Raw genomic sequence first — 20,429 nt, forward strand, 5'->3', positions numbered from 1 at the left:
AACAAGCTCCCCAGTGAAGCAGTCACTGCACCAAGCCTGTCTGAATTTAAGAAGTGATTGGACTGTGCACATGGTCTAAACTTTTGGGTTTAGACTTGTGCGGTGCCAGGAGTTGGATTTGATGATCCTTGTTGGTCCCTTCCAACTCAGGATATTCTATGATTCTATGATTCTTTTCATGACTCAGCACAATCTCCTCTTTAGGTACATCATAATGCAAAGCTGATTACAGCAATATTAACATCTAGTAATCTAAAATCTAGTAACATGTTTACTAGTTTACTGTTTCTCTTTAGTTTTATTATGTATAACATTGTTGCTTTCCACCGGGAACCTAACACAAACTCACAATCTTTCAGTGTTAAGAGATATGTGTGTATGGTCATATATGTTGTTCACGTATTCCATCTAACAAGCTTTTGTCACATACCAGGTCTTATTTTTCTTGTACATAATAAAAATCAGTGTAGTGAATTCAGAAGTATACTAAGCTAAACCCCACATTGTAGATGAGAGAGACCATAAGAAAGCAGTAGTCTTTCTTCATGATGGTAATTTTCTAATCGTACTATACTGTATATGCACAATGCTTAATGTATTTCCAGAAAAGTACAATACAATAATGTGTAAGTTTTGATACAACTACTCAAATATACCAGCTTTTGATACTTCATTTTAATTTCCAACACAAAGCCAAGGAACAGCCCCAGAATGTCTAAAACTCTCACTGTGAAGATTACTGATTTGACAAATGCTACAGGGGGATCAGAAAGAAAACACAAGGAAAAAGATTTTAGATCATATAACAACTTGCACTATGGCAGCAGAATATTATTTTACAAAACAAAGTTACTGAGTATGGGAGGTCATTCCCTGTAATGAAAACTTTAATCATATTGCAACCAAATGATTCTTACTTGAATTCAACCTAAAGGAATAAAGTGAATTTACTCAGAGTATTTCAAGTCTCTGAATCTTTCTCAAAATATATCAGTAGCAGATCAAGAGTTTAATTCTAATGACTAAAAAAAATAATCTATTGTACAGGAGACTAATTTCAGGGCTGCATCAAGCACATGTGTTTCATGACTGACTTTACCCTCTCAGCATCCTGGAATCTTCAGCAATTAATCTAAACAATATATCTATCAAGAAGAAATCATGTTTACTTGGAAATGTGGCCCATTTTATTTTAACTGAAAAGCATTCATTATACAGTGCAAACAGTTCTTTGGTAAATTTACTGATTAAAATAAAAACAACAAAGACTTTGCTTTAGGTAACATTAAAAAAAGAAAATAAATATGTAAATTTTGCAACATATTACAGCAATATTCTCACAGTGGATACTGAGAAAATGGTCATCTAGTCATTGGCCACTGTTTCAGAAATGTTAAAATTAATGCTGATTCTGCAGACATGACAATAAAACAAGCACAATCCATGACTGATTACACTTTAAACTGTGCATAAAGACGTGTTTTTCCTGAATGGTTTATAATCAGATGGACAGTGGAAAATAACTCAAAATTACACTTATTTAAGCATATCCAGACTCCTAAGCCCATTTTATATACCATATGTATAAACAGTGAACATCGAAGAAAACCTCCCTCTTTATTCTGGAGGCTGAAGAAAATGAACAATCGGATATATGTTACTATTTTATAATGTATAAATGGAAACTCTTTTCTCCAATACGTGGAAATTTTGAGAAAGTTTATTTAATATAAAATTGGAATAAAAGAATGTAAGTAGTAACCAGCTGGATGTATTACTGATTTATATATCTGTTTAGACAGTTAAATTTTATTTGGTTCAGCTCCGCAATCCTTCCTCTTTGAGGAATTCCTGCTATAGGTCAATGGGAGTTCCATCTGAGTTGGACTTACAGGACGAGACATGTGGTTTGGACTCTCAGTAAAAGTCAACAAAATACCAGAGTATCAAAGAAATACAGGAATGACAGCCTCTAGATATGATACTCAAACATGCTCGCCACACACAATTTCTGAAAGTATTAAAATAGAAAATTACATAAGTCAAAACATTGTATATAAAATCAATTAAAATATTCTAAAAAATATAAATTGCAGTTCTATGTGTACCTTCTACCACACATCTTTAACACACCACTCACATGTACATATTGTTCTTACTATAGTATGAAATGATTTTCTTTAGCAAGCTTTAAAGATACACCAGAGATTGAATGTGTGGCATGGTATCTGATTATCAAATTTGAAATTATTAGTGTTAGTAATCAGAGAAATTATGTGCCAAAATATAATACTGGAACTTACTTTGTTGTGCTAGGTTAGTTATTAGACAGGTATTTGACTTACCATGCAATAATTAAGTGTTCAGTTTGTTTGCATAATCTGAAATGTTTAAGATGAGAATGTTAAATTTTGTGCAGAGTTCTTTGATTCCAGACCTCTGCTCCCTCAGTTTGAACAACAAATTCAGAAGTCAGTGAAAACCTGAAGAGCTTGGTTCATGTTAATCCTAACTTGGGAATTAAGGACAGAGCCATAAATTCTAAAATATTAAGTAATTAGGGAAAGAATAATTTCTGAATAAACAAAAAACAAACAAACAAAAAACTGTAAAATGAGGTATGATAGTTGTCCTTCACTGAATATAATATATAAGTCCTGGTCAAAAATATGCAGTTTGTATTCTAAAAAGTATACAACTTTGAAATGCTAGTGTAGACATATACTCTATTATGTTAAACATTTATTAAATGGGAACTAAAGTCCATTGGCAGACCATTTTTAACATGAATGATAAAAATATGAGGTAAAAATATATATGCATTAGATGAAATTGAACAAAAAAATAAAAATCAAATACCTTGTCAGAAAAAGTAGTCAATCCACAATTAATCATGATGCTTGATTTAGATTCTTTTTTTTTTTTTTTTTTCAACAAACAGTGCCACAATATAATCAGGAACATATGTCTATTGACAATATGCACAGAAAGTCAGTAGGTATTTTTGTATATAAAATGGCATGTGACGTGGTTTCACATTCTCAAAACAGGGCCATACAAATATGTGAGCTGATCTGAGATTAAGAGAAGCATGCTTAGAAACGGGACTGGATGGTCATGTTACAATGATTTAAAATAGATGAAACAAAAACAAGTTGCCAAGCAATTACATATGTTTTGACATAAAGATTATGCTCATGTTAAGATCAAATGCTACTCTGCCATGTGTGTTTTCCTAAAATGAGGAACACTGTCAATTATACCTGTAATATACATTCAATTGCTTTTTCTATCTTCCAATTACATTTACTCATGTTCCCCTAGTAATTCCAGCCTTTCTAGTTCGAAAATATTGAATAATTTTGCTCAGTGAACAAGAGAATGTTGAAAGGTGCACTCTGTTTTTCTCTATTTTCTTGATGGTCCATATGTAGAAATGATAGTGTGATTCAACAGCATTTCCATGCATATGTGGTTTGCAGAAACTGGTCCTCTATCGCATTGGTTTGGGCACAGTGAGTGAGCTTTTGCTTTCCCATCATTTACTAAGTAATAATAAAGAGCTAAATTTCAAGTCAGACTGGAACTGAAAATGGAACTTTCAACATTACTAATCATAGATGGGGGAAAAAAGTGTTCATTTTAGCCTAAGTCTGAAGCCCAGTCATTTTGGATACCTAAAACTACCTGACAGTGTTCTCTTAAAGTAGCACCAGTTTTTAGTTTGTCTAACCTGAGAAGCTTAACACACAATTAACTTTGACCTGTTTGCTAGTTTCCCTTTCATTAATTTTTGCATTGTGATTACCTTCATGGGCAGAAAATACAATGATACATTATGTTATACTGTTACAGCACCATTAGAATGTTGTAATCTTGATTTCTTGCTGTTTTAAGCCTGTAGTTTTTGCCATCAGCAGGCATTGATACAAAGAGTATGCACCCTAAAATCTAAAAAAAAGAAGACTTATGGCTTCTTTTTATTAATACTTTCTTTTAAGCAGACTGGACAACAAGCTCCTTTAATCTTCACAGGAGCTTCACAGTCAGCTGGCGGGCACGACTCCACAAAACAGGTAATCTGACCAACCTGTGTCGGGAAAACAAGGAACGAAACCAGACCATACTTAGCTACATTTTCCAATCAAGAAGTATCTTTTTTCCCATTATTGAAGCATGTGTTTTCATTCATCCTCTCTAAGATCTTGGTTATTAAAAAAAAATTCATATAGTTTACTTCAGTATCAATTGATATTGAGAAGGCTTTTTGTATTATGCCTTCTTATTATGCCTTATAATACCTTCTACATTATACCTGAACAGTATGTCATCTTATTTAACATTCAGGCATGAAACTAGGATGCCAAGTACCCCCCCCCCCCCCATATTTCTTTGACTACATTTTTAAAATGCTAACATAGTAAAAGAAAATGAAAATTTAGCAATAAGCTAGATATGCTTTTATTGTTTTTCAAGGATTTTAATAGACTTTTTCAAGAAGTGCAATTAATTTTTTAGCTAATTTTGCCAGTACCATCCATAAAAATGGAAATATAATAAATATTAAAATATTTAATATTTAGTAAAATGGAAATATAATAAATGTAAACAAGAGGTGGATTTAAAAACATTGTAATGGGCAGGGATATGAGAGCAGAATCTCTTTTTGCACCAAATAACTGAAGTACATACTTACTTTGCATTCACACACAGTACAAGGGTCCCTTTTCCAGGTTTCATTGCTGGAATATGATTTACCCTTTTCATCAGTGCAATCAGTTTTACTGAGGCGTGATTCAAGTTTTTTTATCTGTAAGTATTAAAAAAAATGAGTAAAAGCAAAGTTTTTATTTGTGCAAGGTATTCTGTCTTCTCTCTTATGCTATGCCATGCATGATAAATACTTGTCTGGGTTTTTCTTTTGACTATCTACTTTGCATAATGCTAAAAACCTGGAAATGTGTAATGAATATGTCAGCAGACTTTCAAAGGAAAACTAACAAAGGATACATCTTTCCTACCATTGGAATATACATCTTGAACATACAAAGACATGCAAACTACATCTAACATATATATATACTAAGGCAAATATAAACTTTCCAAAAAGTCTGAATGAGAAGGAGCTAAAAAACCCCATAACCTTAATTAAAAAAGTTATCTTGGATCTTTGACTGTATTTTTTTTCTTAATGATGAAAAATAGGGGTTGTATGATTAGTATAGCTAGCTGGTTGTGTGCCATTTGAGAACAGTAAAGGAACCATCTTTAAAAATCCCTTGGTCCTTTTGACATCCAAAAAAGACAGAAAAACAGAATGAAATGTAATAAGACTTAACTTGGCCTACCAAAGCATTTCCACTGTCAGAGCGCTCATTGATGATGAGTGTAACAAAGATTAAATAAAGCCATCAAAGATGGAAGCAATCTGCTATGTAAATAAATACATGATGTATATTTATGAATTACATTGAAAAGCTGGAGCTTACTTTTCTAGGCAAAATCTTTGGCCTATTTTGGTCTGTCCTATACAGTATCCATTTTTGAAACCAAGTTCTTATATTATTTTGATATTGAGTCATTATGTCTGAGTTATTCTGAATAAGGAAGCTATGCTGCATCGTAAAAGTAAGTGATCTAGATTTTAACTATGTTCATGGCAATCTGGCATATGATTTCTTATGGACTCCACATTTTAATCATAGTTTTACTTAGATTCTATTCCCTGAGCATAGACTTAGATTTAGAGTATAGACTTAGAGCAGTGATTCTATGCACTATGCATTGCATTTCAGATAAGAAAAAGAGATTTTTTTCAATTACACACAAATTTTTAGGGCAAGATTAACCTCATGTTTAGAATTCAATGGTTACAGAAAGCTTCAGGTTCAAAAGTCAAAAAGATCTATAGAATAGATCAAATTATATTTTAATATGATTTCAGAAGAATATAGAAATAAAGAATAATCACACACCATGTTCTGTGTTGTGTTTTGTTTGAGATACTATGTGGTGGTTTTTGGCTGCAGTGGATGTCTAAATATTAAAAACATAAGACAAGTGATGTTAGGAGAACATTATAAATTAAATCTAGAGTTAGAAACTGTTCTGTATAGCACCTTACCTGGTTTCTGAGGCTTGAAATAGTTTTTTGCATTTCCAAAACAAATTCTTTGAAGTCATTCACTATGGGCATGTTTGCATTTTCATCAGATGCTGAGGTGGCATTACGAAAATATTTACTCTGTTTCATAGAACTGCAAGAAATTGATGCCATGTCAATTCACCTAGCTCATTTCTATCTGTCTTGATATTTTAGAACACTTAGCACAAATGTAAAGAGGAACCAACAAGTGTAGGCAGTTGGCCACACTGAACACCAGTGAGCCACAACAGTATACCAGACCCACCTGTGCTGATGACAGCATCAGGTCAGGTGAGTTATGGATTACTGTTGATGTCACTAGTGACAATGAATTTCTTCTGCTGAGAAGAATAATGTATGTATACAATGCATGGGGAAACACTAAGTTGTCATTTGTGACACTGCAGAACATCACCTTAAATCGTTGGGAAAAGAGCCTTAAATAGGAAAGCAGACTAAACTGAAAGAACTTTAAAAAGTGTTACTTCAAAACATGAAATTCACCTTTCACATTAAGATTCATAGTTTTTTTCCTATTTACTCATTAGCAAACAATGTATTTAAAGAAATGTCTTTAAAAAGAAGTTGGTTTTCGTAAACAGGTGGGAAAAAGCGCTTTTAGATGTAGACACATTCCTGTGTCCAATGTAATTAACATTTGAAATGAATGCTGTTTATCATAGACTATCAAGTCTAGAGTATTCTGACTATAGTACTTCTAGCATTTTCCTGGTAAGTGTCATACAACACTAACCTGTGTTACTTGATTCTCTCTGTTGATGGGAAAAATGTATACAGTTATGAAAGGAACTGTCTATAATATATAATACATTATTTGGTAAGATTTTAAAAAACTAATGTATTCAAAACCAGGAAAACACTAATTACACTTATTACATTAAGATCTCTGAATCCATACAAGCATTTCTATTCTGTTAGCATGTCTTCCCCAGAGCTAAGGGATACCCAAAGAATGAACAGGCAAAGTACTCTTTTCTATATTAGGACTCATGATTTATCTTCCTGTATAAATTAAAACTGCACTTATTGGCAGGTGTTCAAGCTACTTAGTTTCCCATACTTTTTCATCTAAATTAAAGAAAAAGAACTCAAAACAACATAACATGCCAAAGTTCAAGTAAACCAGCTGCTATTTTATAACTAAATGTTTAATCTTCCCCACCTGCTTATGTTACTGAAAATGAGGAGGAAAAAAAGAAAAAAAGATCTCACCAGAAACATAATTTAAATACAATGAGCATAAGAATTGACAAGAATGTTAAAAGAATGGTGTTGCTCTAGCTTTTTTTATGCTTTAAATAAAGTATTGTAACTTTACAATTTTGTAGTCCTAATTAACGCTTTGACTGTTGTAGATCTATGAACTTCATTTCTGAAAAAGTCAACAGCGTGTTAACAAAAACAAGCTGTTTCTCAGATACATGTTTATATTTTCTTGCTTACGTTTTTATGCAATTTAACCCTTCTGCAGCTTTATATAATTACGGGACTAATTTTTTTTAAAAATGAATTACATTAATTTGTAAATTCAATGGCTTCTAAGTGTTCACTTGCATAACCACATGAAACATCCTCATTCGAGGGTTCCTTACAATGAGTCTTTCTTTTCTTCTTCTATTGTCTCTAAGTAAGCTTAGACTTAGCTACTGCCTTTTCTTGTTTAAGATTAGAAACCTTTTACCCTTAACATCTAAGGGCTCTGTTTCTTCAGAACAACTTCCTACCAATTAAGTGAACTATAATGCTGGTGTATCTTCAGTACATTCACTTGAATATTTGAAACTGCTGAAATAAACATAACTTTCTAAATATCTATCCAGATACTTTCCTTGCCTTGAGTGGGTAGATTCTGGCTGAATATGAACCAATGTTCTTCTCAGTCAAGCAGATAATTTTATTTGCTAAAAGAACACATATATATGGAAACAATGAAGAATGTTCGGTTAAATAAGAGAGTGAAGGATCTCCATTTATTTTCTTTATAAAGTGTCCAAGCAGAACTCCATTTCATCACACTAAATCAAAGATAAGTTTTGGTTCCTAGGAAACTGTAGGGACACTATGTAGATTATTTGTGACATTGTGGTTTACTTCCTTGCTTGAGGATTGAATTTTGAATTTTGAGGACCTTGCTTGAATTTTGAGGACCATAGAGTTATAAACAGCATTGTCTCTCTGCAGCACCCCTGCCCTCCACTGCTTCTTTGAGGTACTAGAAGCAATCTCTATTAATTCTATTAATCTCTATAATAAATGTTTATGTTGGTGTTATCTACACTTGGTTTCCTCTTACTGTAGGAGGACCTGGCAGCTCTGAGCAGAAAAGGAAACAATATAGTTTGGTTGCTACAGGCACAGCAGGGCTGTGGGATTCCAAATCCCTCAAATTACACTTAATACTAGCTTTTTTTCCTGTACAGCACAGGAAGAAGTACTACACTGTGTCACACACAAAGAGACTTAAATAATTTTGAGCTTGTAGTGGCTATGCGTGCATAAGTCTCAGAATGAAATACATCAATGATAAACTGAAGAAAGCAGAGACTGGAAAAAAAGTGGTATGCACTTATAAAGAAATACATCAGTTTCATTCCATTTTGAAAACAAATGCTTTCTCTTACTTTAAAAACAAAACAAAACAAAGCAAAAACCTTACTCACCTTACTGTTTTGGAAATTTTCATTTTCTTCAAGGGCTTGTCCTCTTGAAAGCTGTAGTCAAGAGAACGTCTTCCCCGAAAGTGATATGAAAATGCATTAAACTGTCCTCTAGTTCTACAGTCTGAAATTAAGCAAGAAATTAAACATTACAAACCATACTATCACCAGTTAATATATTTTCACAGTATCTTCTGAATTGGCAAAGGCATATCCCTATGGAATCAGCTTGAAGGCAACTGAATAACTCTGAGGGGTGCAATACTTAAGTCAGCTGGAAGTAGAAAATTTTATTATTCACAGACCAGCTTTTTTTGATATGAAACAAAGAAATAAAGATTATTTTTTTTTTTCCACAAATGTATCACTACTACTTTAACTGTCCTTTTCATTTCCAAAATTTCCACTCTTTTGGCTTTTAACTATTTTCTTCTTTTGGAATGAGATAGTTACATATGGAGGAAAACAATAATAGAAAAAACAGCCTGTTGCTTTCTCATCTATTCCAGGTTTGTTATATTTGGCATTTGAAAGAGAATATTTAATTAAATCCTGAAGAACATTTGCATTCTTTATTGGTTGACCAGCCCTATGTACAAAGTTAAGAGATTTGAAGGTATCACCAGTCACTAAGAACTAAAACACTTTATTCAGTAGAGTAGAAGTCTCAAGCCTGAGAACAATTATAACAGAAATTTTCTCCTAAGATCCAAAGTGGATGACTTCACAGGATGAAGTATGTCTTTCCAGTTATTATTTAGCCTTCCAAAAACAGTGAGTATTTGAAAGGAGTCCCATTTAAAAAAATAAAATAAATAAATAAATAAATAAATGGAATAGCACTTTGGAGAGGAGAGAATTAGAAAATAGAAGTTTTCTTATTTCTGTTTGCAGAAGCTTTAAAAACAAAAAGTCATCGCAAGCCAGGATGTTTCACAAACCAACAGCACGTTCAACTATTAGAACCAAAGAGTATGCTAACAAAACAAAATGGAAAGCTGAATAACAGGATCCCATGGATGTATTATCCCAGTTAAGTCTGGTATTAGCAGAATGAGCAATGAAAGCAACTGAATAGGGGAAGAAGGTATTTTCTCTGATGTTTCTCTTAACATGCTGCAGAACAAGTTTATTCAAAAAGGCAGTAACATCTTAGCAAATATTCTTTTGGAATTTAGCAGTACCTATACCAAATACTTAAAGTATTAACACAAATCATCGCACAAGTTTCAAGTCAAGAAAGAGTCTCAAAACACTGTTGAACTGAGCAATGTGAAAAACAAATGTAAAATTCTTGTTCCATGTAAATTAAAGAAATCATAGAATCATAGAATATCCCGAGTTGGAAGGGACCCTTAAGGATCATCAAGTCCAACTCCTGGCACCGCACAGGTCTACCCAAAAGTTAGACCATGTGACTAAGTGCACGGTCCAATCGCTTCTTAAATTCAGACAGGCTTGGTGCAGTGACTACGTCCCTGGGGAGCCTGTTCCAGTGTGCGACCACCCTCTCGGTGAAGAACCTCTTCCTGATGTCCAGCCTAAACTTCCCCTGCCTCAGCTTAACACCTTTCCTGCAGGTCCTATCACTGGTAATATATTGTTTGCTCTGTGCTTATATGAAAATATGTATCTTAGATTATTTTTATTGGTTTTTCATATATTTAAATAAGACATAATCTCTCTGTTACTTTAAAAAAGTTTGTTCATGGTTTGATATTAATGAAGATGGGGAAAAAAAAAGCCCTGATTAATTTTCAATTTGAAAGCAGTACCTGCAAATCATTCTTGAACAGTTTATCCAGTTTATCAGTTCTCCTTCTCTTTTCCTTCCTTTCAGCATGTTCCCTCCTTGATTAAATTTATTCCCTTCCTCCTATAATAAATGCAGGCCTAAAGAACTACATGATATTGGCTGCCAACATATTGTTCATTCTTCTTGTGTGTTCTGCTGCTTCTCACACAAACGTCTTGCTGCTCACTCAGAAACTAAGCTCTTTCAGATGGGAACAGGCTGCTGTGTCTGTAAGATACTTGCCATGAAGACGTTTTTGATTACCCCTAGATACTTCTATATTTAGTGTGATGAGAAAAGGGTCACTTTGAAGGGTCACTGGAAAAAGAACTAGTTTTGGTCAGAGGAAATTTTTTCTTAAAGCAATCTTTTGCTTAAAATTTTCCTGAATGCCATAGAAATTTTAGCTTCTTTTGGAAGTCATTTCTGAAAAAAAAAAAAAAAAAAAAAAAATCACCTTTCTTTAGTAGTTGCTAAGGTCTTCTCTAGATTTTTTCTTTGGTACAAAAGCACAATGGCCTATTCTTCATTTCTAATCCTAAACTGGTGTTTACAATCAAAGCACCAAAATCCTGGGAAGGATTTAGCACCTTACACTGATAAATATGAGAAACGTATGTTCAGGGGCACCTTCAAGTACCCGGACCTGATATTTCTGTAGTTTTTAAGGACTTAAAAGTGTCAAGTTGCCAAATGAACAACTCTAGTTCTTGGTTTCCATTTCAGAGGAGTAAGGGAGAAAATTGTTATTGCTGAGAGGTGCAGGACAAAATGCTTTAGCTTTCAGAAAGCCTTAAACGAGAAGTTTATGTGTGTGTATATATATATATATGTATTATATATCTATATGAACATCTTATCAGTACTAGCAAATTAGAAAAATCAGCCTAAAAATCAGCCTAAAGTTCTGCTTTTGTTTTTTCAGTCTACCTAAAATTTGCCCAAATTAGCTATAAGCAGACCAATTCATTTTCTGTACAAAAAATGAACAGGAAAATAAAGGAGAACCTTAGCTTATTGAAATAAGGAAAAAAAAAAAAAAAGCAAATACAATCTTCTCAGAAGAAAAATAATAAAAAAAAATAGTTTTAGAAAGTTATGCAGATTAAAACCACATATCTTTGGACTACAAAGAACAATCAGAAAAGGTGGATTCAGACAGACAGATAATACATGGACTAAATAGAAATTTGCAAAATAAGAAATTTGCCAATAACTGATCTGTACATAAGACTGTGATGGTATGTGTCTGAGAAAGATAGTAACAGTTCACAAATAAAGAGACTCAGACTGCCTTGTTTTGTTACAAATCACTGAGACACCTACATTAAGATGCTTTACTACAAATGCTTCTTTTACAGTGAATGGGCAGAGACAAAGGCAAAGTAAAAAGGAGATTGCAGCCTGAATTGTCCTGTAGAAACACCTCTTTCTATACTGCCTGCAGTAGACTTCAAGAGACTGGGGTTCTGGAGTGTTTAAATGGAATAAATGTCAGCCTACTGCTTCCCCTTGCTTTTCACTAGCTACAGGAACTACTGGCATGAGAATCCTGCTAGCAAAGATGCAGTACTGTCAGAGGACAGAACTGTGGAACTGTATGCTACTCACCATAGGTAGAAAAAATAATTTTCTTGATTGGATGAAATATTAAAAAAATATATACATTGATTCTCTTAATAAAATGTGTTATCATGCAGATATGATGGACTATAATAAACAAAATTCTGTTCAAAGAAAAAATAAGGTTTTTAAATGGTCTTAAAAGGTCTTTAAATCTCAGACCATGGAGCTTCGTTTTAGTAGTCTGATATACTTAGAAGTTTTCTGAGGCTAATAGACACTGTCTTTAAATGTACATTTAAATGTAAGAAGATACATTTAACCATAGAAGACACATATAAATAAGATATGACAAAAGCAAACCTCAAGATCTCTGCGAAAAGAAAACATGGCCAGGCATGAATTGTATTTTGATATTTTGAAGATCTCTTGGTAAGCAATTTTCAATGTTACAAAAGAACTTGCATTCTCACCTTGAGATTGCTGTTAACATTTCAAAATTTGTAAAGTCTTCCACAACATTTAGTGCCTAGCCCAGTGTTACTTGGTATTTTCATTGAGGACAAAAGGGCGTAATAAGAAGAACGTAATAAGATATAATATTAGAAGTAAAAGTCAGACAAGCTGTAGCTTGCAATAAAGCACAATAGTTAAAACAAATAGTTGATGCCTTCCTGAAAGACATGCTTAAATTAAAGAGATGAATGTGGTCAATGCAAACATAAACTATGACATAATTCATTGTCTGGTTTTAAAATGCAAGAATCCATTAGGTCTATCCCACTGGAAGACCACATATAAATGGTCTCAGAGGAAGTATGTGTCTTAACCGGTGGGATTTAAATATGTTTAGTCCTAATTTTTATAACAGTGTCTTCCAGAAGTAATCCAAAAAGAGCATTATCTGATTCAGAAGATATGTTGGTTGCTAACTGACAAACTGCTAAGGAAAATTGTCTTCCTAAACCAGTTTATACTTAGGGGGGTAAATTGTGCCTTGACTGAATCACTTCCTACTGGGTTATTATTTGACATAAAAAAAAAAAAGAAAAAAAAAAAAGATTAAAGATATTTTTCATTATGATTTATACAAATTGTGCAAAACTTTTAAAGACTCACAATGGACAACATTTCCACTTTACATATTTTGAGTAAAACCATGTTTCCATTTGAGCCACTCTGTTTGCACATAATCTCCATTCTTTTTTTTTCATGTAAGTCATCTCAGAAACATTTGTCATGTTCAGAATAATATGCTCATCTTTGAGGGAAGAGATAAAAAAAGTGGAAATAAAAAGTCAGTAACAGTAATCACAGAAACTATACTGAGTACTTTTTAAAAAGTCCTTTTTACACTAAGCCTGAAATAAAGCACTAAAAGTGCTTCTTTGGAAAATCTGAAGTTTGGATGCTCTTTGCTGAAACAAAGAGCTGCAATAATTCTTCAGTAACTTCTGTCTCCAACAGTATTTTCCAACAACATAAAGAAAGATAGAAAGTGAAGGAAACCAGAAGAAAGTCTTGTGTACTTCAGTGGAATTCATGTGTTTTTTTTTCCACACCATAAACTAGCAATTCTGTTGTATGATTTGTTAACTGAAATGTAAAGGTAATCTGGTATTGTTATTATAAAAAGGAATAATGTTCTGCTTTATAAGAAACAAACACTGGCTTTACTCAAGAAATCTAAGAAGTAGCTTTTTGTAACTAAGAAGTTCTATTCTTCATGTGGAAAAGTATTTTGACATTAACAAAACAGGAAGGATAACAAAAACAGATGTTTTTTAACCAAACTAACACAACTGAACATATGGGTCACTTATTAAACATACATAAAGTGCAATGATATCGTATTCTGTATTCTACTTTTTAACTCAGTACACTCTAGAAGAATTTTAATTATAAAATGAGTAGTATTTTAAATATGGAAAATGAATATGGTTTAATTTTTTTCTTCTAAATAAACAATAGTAATAAAATCAAAGAAACAGTACTGGACAATCATCAGTTTAAAAGCCAAACTGTGCAACATTAAATCTTTTTGCTGGTTCATTTATTTTACACTTTTAATGACACAAGTTTGTTGTCATGGTAAAGACATAATAGAACAATTCTTCATTAGTAACTGTGTCTGTAATAGGTTGAAGGGACATCCTCCATCAGTTTACATTTTACAGTTAAACTGTAAAATTCTTGAATTCTGAGATACATCACTAAAAGACTCTCTGTTCCTCAGGATAATTACTTTTTTTTTTTTTTTTTTTTTTCCCCAAAGGAATTAAACATACACTACTGTGTGACTGTGTGACTGCTGTGAGTGTGACTGCTTTCTCAGAAGTACAGTCCACTGGTTCTTCATCCATGCACATCTTTTCACTGAATTTCACTAGCTTATTCAGCAGCAGTAAATCCAAAACATTCAGCAGAAGAAAAGATGAATATCTCAGATCAGAATATCTCAGATCCAGGTACCTCTCATCAGTGTTTCCACATACTACTTGAATTGAAAGTGAGGTTTTTACTCAGTAAATTTTAAGATACTAATAATCATCAACAGATAATACCATTATCCTTTGTAAAAAACTTTTTTTTTTTTTTTTACAGTTCGTAATTTGTTTGATGGTAATTTCTAGATGAGCAGAGTTCCACAGAAAACTTCCTGACAGGTGTTACACAAATCCCATGCAGTGGTATAGGCTTGGGGAAGTGTGGCAGCTGGAATACTGCCTGACAGAAAAGGACCTGGGAGTGCTGGTCAACAACCGGCTGAACATGAGCCAGCAGTGTGCCCAGGGGATCAAGGCCAACGGCATCAGAAATAGTGTGGTCAGAAGGACTAGAAATGTGACTGTACCCTTCTACATGTACTGGTGATACCACACATTGAGTACTGTGTTCAGTTTTGGTTCATTCACTGCAAGAAAGACACTGAGTTGCTGGAATGCATTCACAGAAGAGCAATGAAGCTGGTAAAGGGACTAGAAAACAAGACATGAGGAGCAGATCGGGGAACTGGGCTCAGGGAACTTAGTTTATTCCAGAAGAAAGGATCTTGTGTGGAGACCTCATAGCTCTCTACAGCTACTTGAAAAGAGTTAGAAGTGGCAAAGTTGTCAGTCTCTTTTCTCAGGTGAGAAATGATATGAGGAAAACAGCCTCAAGTTGTACCAGGGGAGGTTTAGATTAGATACGACGAAGAATTTCTTCTTGTAAAGGGTGGTTAGGTATCAGAACAGGCTGTCCAGTGGAGTGGAGTTGCTACCTCTGGAGGTACTTAAAAGATGTTAAAAGATGCATTTAGAGATGTGGTTTAGCAGTGAACTTGGTATTGTTAGGTTGATGGTTGGACTCAATGATCTTAAGTGTCTTTTCCAACCTAAATAATTCTATTCTATGAAATTCATGAATCTACTTTTTCAGCCAAGAAGATAACAATCAAGTTTCATCATGAGAATATAATACTGTCAAGGAGAGCTCAACAGAGAGATGTTGTTGTCCTCTGAAGAATGTTGTTGTTGATGCTACTGCAAATCATTCCGTAAATCTGTATGATGCAGAAGATTCTCTTGGGAAGGGATCTTCTAACTCTGTGAAAGATGCAGTGACATCTGATGTGCTGATGCTTAAACAGAGGTCATTCTGAAAATCTGTATGCAACATGGGCTAGAGGCCAATATTTTGGCTACCAAGCATCATGGGATTCTCAATTTCTTTTGCTACATGACAACAGTGATAAGTAAACTTTGTTTCTGGGGAAAACTCCGCCTATTGCTGAAGAAAAAGTTTTCCCACTGCCCTAACTGCTGAAGGAGATGAAAATGAATAGGAATGTTTGTCCACAAAAAGAAGAAGACAGAAAAGGAGTTATCTACAACATACACTGCTCAAATCTATGTTTACCATGTGTAATTTAATATATGAATGATCACTCATTACCCAAGGCTGGTGGTAGCTGTTTTCACAGAATTGTCTAGGTTGGAAGAGACCTCAAGATCATCGAATCCAACCTCTGACCTAATACTAACAAGTCCTCCACTAAACCGTATCACTAAGTTGGACATCTAAATGTCTCTTAAAGACCTCCAGGGATGGTGACTCCACCACCTCCCTGGGCAGCCCATTCCAATGCCTCACAACCCTCTCAGTAAAGAAGTTCTTCCTAACATCCAACCTAAAACACCCCTGGTGCAACTTTAGCCCATTCCCCCTTGTCCTGTCACCAGGCACATGGGAGAATAGACCAACCCCCACCTCACTACAGCCTCCTTTAAGGTACTTATAAGGAGCAATAAGGTCGCCCCTGATCCTCCTCTTCTCCAGGCTGAACAAACCCAGCTCCCTCAGCCACTCCTCTTAGGACTTGTTCTCCAGACTCCTCACCAGCTTCATCGCCCTTCTCTGGACTTGCTCAAGCACCTCGATGTCCTTCTTGTAGCGAGGGGCTCAAAACTGAACACAGTACTCGAGGTGTGGCCTCACCAGAGCTGAGTACAAGGGGACAATCACTTCCCTAGCCCTGCTGGCCACACTGCTTCTTATACAAGCCAGGATGCTGTTGGCCTTCTTGGCCACCTGAGCATAGTGCTGGCTCATATTCAGCCAACTATCAACCAATACTCCCAGGTCCTTCTCCTCCAGGCAGCTTTCCAACCACTCCTCTCCCAGCCTGTAGCTCTGCTTGGGGTTATTGCGCCCCAGGTGCAGGACCCGGCACTTGGCCTTGTTGAACTTCATGCAGTTGACCTCAGCCCATCGGTCCAGCCTATCCAGATCCTCCTGCAGAGCCTTCCTACCCTCGAGCAGATCGACACACGCACCTAACTTGGCGTCATCTGCGAACTTACTGAGGGTACAGTCGATCCCCTCATCCAGATCATCGATAAAGATATTAAAGAGGACTGGCCCCAGTACTGAGCCCTGGGGAATGCCACTAGTGACCGGCCTCCAACTGGATTTGACTCCATTCACCACGACTCTTTGGGCCCAAGTATCCAGAGAGTTTCTAACCCAATGAAGCATACACCAGTCCAAGCCAATTGCAGCCAGTTTCTTGAGGAGAATGCTGTGGGAAAGGGTGTCAAAAGCCTTGCTGAAGTCAAGGTAGACCACATCCACAGCCTTTCCCTCGTCCACCCAGCGCGTCACTTTGTCATAGAAGGAGATCAGGTTCGTCAAGCAGGACCTGCCTTTCATAAACCCATGCTGACTGGGCCTGATCGCCTGCTTGCCCTGCAAGTGCTGTGTGATGACTCTCAAGATAATCTGCTCCATGAGCTTCCCTGGCACTGAGGTCAAACTGACAGGCCTATAGTTCCCCAGGTCTGCCCTCCAGCTCTTCTTGTAGATGGGCATCATGTTTTGTATCTTATTTCATTATTAACAAGGAAGGAACATTATTACACTTCTTTCCTTTAAAGCTTTGCAGTTACAAGAGATAAAAAGGTGATTGTTCAGCATGAAAGCTGATCAGTAGCAAGAGAGAATCCATCCATTGGTAGAATGTCGGATGAATAGACAACTCCTTAAAGAGGATACTTCAGTAAAAAAGAATCTCCCCCACTCTTTTTCTTCTTTTCTCTTGGGAAGTTAAATAGCAATGTGCTCCAAATCTGAGTTTGTAACCATGCAATATATCTTAACAAAAAGTGAATATGAATCAAATACCTTCTTAAAATAAAACGAACAAACACCAAACAAATCATACATTAATACACTAAAATCCACTTGTGTACTGACCTTCACAACAATCTTGCCACATCCTGAGATCCAGTTTAGGAATATCTTCACAGCTACTATATCCATGTGGGAATTCAGCCACCTTAAAGACATCATGTTGTACCCGGGTTATGTTGTCACCATTGTCACACAAAACTCTGGCAAGAGATGTCTGCTTGATCTGAGTGAGTTGAGCAGGCGTGAACACACCCGGGTTCTCATACCATAACCTGTAATCTCACAGAAAAGACAGGTTTTCTAGTGAAAAAAAAATACAAAACATGCACAGATTTTGCGATACTGTATTCAGAATTAAATCAGAATTAAATTAATTATTCTATAGGTTCCGTTACCAGATATCTTTACATTATGTCGTGGTTTAACCCGGCCGGCAGCTGAACACCACGCAGCCGTTCGCTCACCCTCCCCCTCCCTCTCTGGGACGGGGGAGAGAAATGGAAAGTGAAGCCCGTGAGTTGAGATAAAGACAGTTTAATAAGACAGGAAAATAATAATAACAATAATAATAATAATAATAATAATAATAATAATAATAATAATAATAATAGTAATAATACAATGGTGATAATAGTACTACTACTACTAATATGTACAAACAAGTGATGCACAATGCAATTGCTCACCACCTGCTGACCGATGCCCAGCCTAACCCCGAGCAGTCCGGCCCCCTCCTCCGGCTAGCCACCCCTATGGTACGTCAGATGGTATGGAATACCCCTTTGGCTAGTTTGGGTCACCTGTCCTGGGTCTGTCCCCTCCCAGCTTTTACTGCACCCCCAGCATGCCTGTTGGCAGGACAGAGCAAAAGGCTGAGATGTCCTTGGCTTGGTATAAGCACTGCTCTGCAACAATTAAAACATCGGGGTGTTATCAGCACTCTTCTCATCCCAAGCCAAAACACAGCATTCCACCAGCTACTAGGAAGAAAATTCTGTTCTAACTGAAACCAGGACACATTAGAATAGAATAGTTCAGTTGGAAGGGACCTTCAAATATCATCTAGTCCACTGTCTGACTTCTTCAGGACTAACCAAAAGGTAAAGTATATTAATGAGGGCATTGTCCAAATGCCTCTTGAACACTGACAGGCCTGAGGCATCAGTCACCTCTCTAGGAAGCCTTTTCCAGTGTGTGACCACTCTCAGTGTATGGAGATTTTTCCTAATGCCCAGTCTGACCCTCTCCTGGCACAGCTCTGTGCCGTTCCCTCATGTCCTGTCATCGGTGACCAGGGAGCAGAGACCAGCACCTCTGTGCGTCCCCTCCTCAGGGAGCTGCAAAGATCAGTGATGCCGCCTCTCAGCCTCCTCTTCTCCAGACTGGACAACCCCAGGGTCCTCAGCCTCTCCCCACGGGACATGCCTTCCAGCCCTATTACCAGCTTTGTTGACCTAATCTGGATGCTTTCAAGTATCTTAACATCTTTCTTATATTTTGGAGCCCAGAAACACGCACAACATTTAAGGCGATGCCATACATAACTCTTTGGGTTTGCATTAGCCTGAGCCTATGCTCCTTGGTTCTTTGGCCATAATGGGCACATAGTGGAATGTATCTGAGGGTGTGATCCAGATACCTAAAGGTAAGCACTTGGTGTCACTTCAACCCCACTTTGTTTTGGGTTGAAACTCTGAAAGGACCCAATTTGTCAACAAAATCTTTGACATATTTTCTTGCTCCATTTTAATGTCTTGGATACCTTCAGACATCTAAAATGCATAGATTTAGATGTCATCTAGACTACCAGGTTCAAGGTTCTTTTAGGGTAGTTTTACATTACCGTAGATTTTTTTTCCCAGACAACTTTCCTATAGGTAAAAAAATATACATACATACATATATAGATAGATTAATATATAATAATAAAATATAATAATATAATAATGTAATATATAATATTATATTGTTATGTTAATATATAATAATATAATAATAATATTAATATATTAATATAACAATATAATAATATAATGTAACAATATATTATTATATGTAGTATATTATATATATATATTATATAGAGAGAGAATTGCTGAGAAGATAAGAGAATGGCTAATCTACACCTATTTTAAGATTAAGATAACTGAGATTGTTAAATTTACTACAGAAATTTATTGTATCATTTTCATAAGGTGTTGGATAGTAGCCAATGTAATTCTAAGCACCAGGATCAGAAAAACAGATTAAGGAATCTCCATCTTGACATGAAATTAGGCTCACTTCAAACATTACTCCTTTTCCCTGCACAGGCACATTTGTTTTGCGTGGTGCTGACAGCTTTGATCCTCTGCCCATTGTGAGGGTTTTTCACAGTGAGAGTTGCTTTCACTATGTCTAATAATATTTTACTATTTGCTGGCAGGTTGCTTCAAAATATTTGTATTCTTTGGACAGCAGAATCCCATTTCCTAAATATTAAATGTTTTCCTATAGTTACTAAATATTGTTTCAGGGAGGGGGAGAGAAATCTTTTGCTGGAAAAGTGCACACAGACACAAAAAAGCAGTATCAT

At 35.5% G+C, this 20,429-nt stretch overlaps 1 protein-coding gene across 2 annotated transcripts in view; it reads right to left on the reverse strand.

Annotated features, from left to right (window-relative positions):
• Positions 1-2,910: 2,910 nt before the first annotated feature.
• Positions 2,911-20,429, reverse strand: part of PXDN (peroxidasin) — an 81,759-nt gene continuing 64,240 nt past the window's right edge. For both annotated transcript variants that reach the window (XM_068678490.1, XM_068678489.1), the window contains 5 exons: positions 17,918-18,126; positions 8,827-8,947; positions 6,125-6,257; positions 4,697-4,810; positions 2,911-4,090 (listed from right to left, as the gene is read on the reverse strand). In XM_068678490.1, coding sequence (XP_068534591.1) covers positions 3,968-4,090; positions 4,697-4,810; positions 6,125-6,257; positions 8,827-8,947; positions 17,918-18,126 — 700 coding nt within the window. In that variant the 3' untranslated portion in view covers positions 2,911-3,967. The remainder of the gene's footprint in view (positions 4,091-4,696; positions 4,811-6,124; positions 6,258-8,826; positions 8,948-17,917; positions 18,127-20,429) is intronic.

Source organism: Anas acuta, chromosome 3 (genome assembly GCF_963932015.1).
Source record: "Anas acuta chromosome 3, bAnaAcu1.1, whole genome shotgun sequence".
Lineage (NCBI taxonomy): Eukaryota > Metazoa > Chordata > Aves > Anseriformes > Anatidae > Anas > Anas acuta.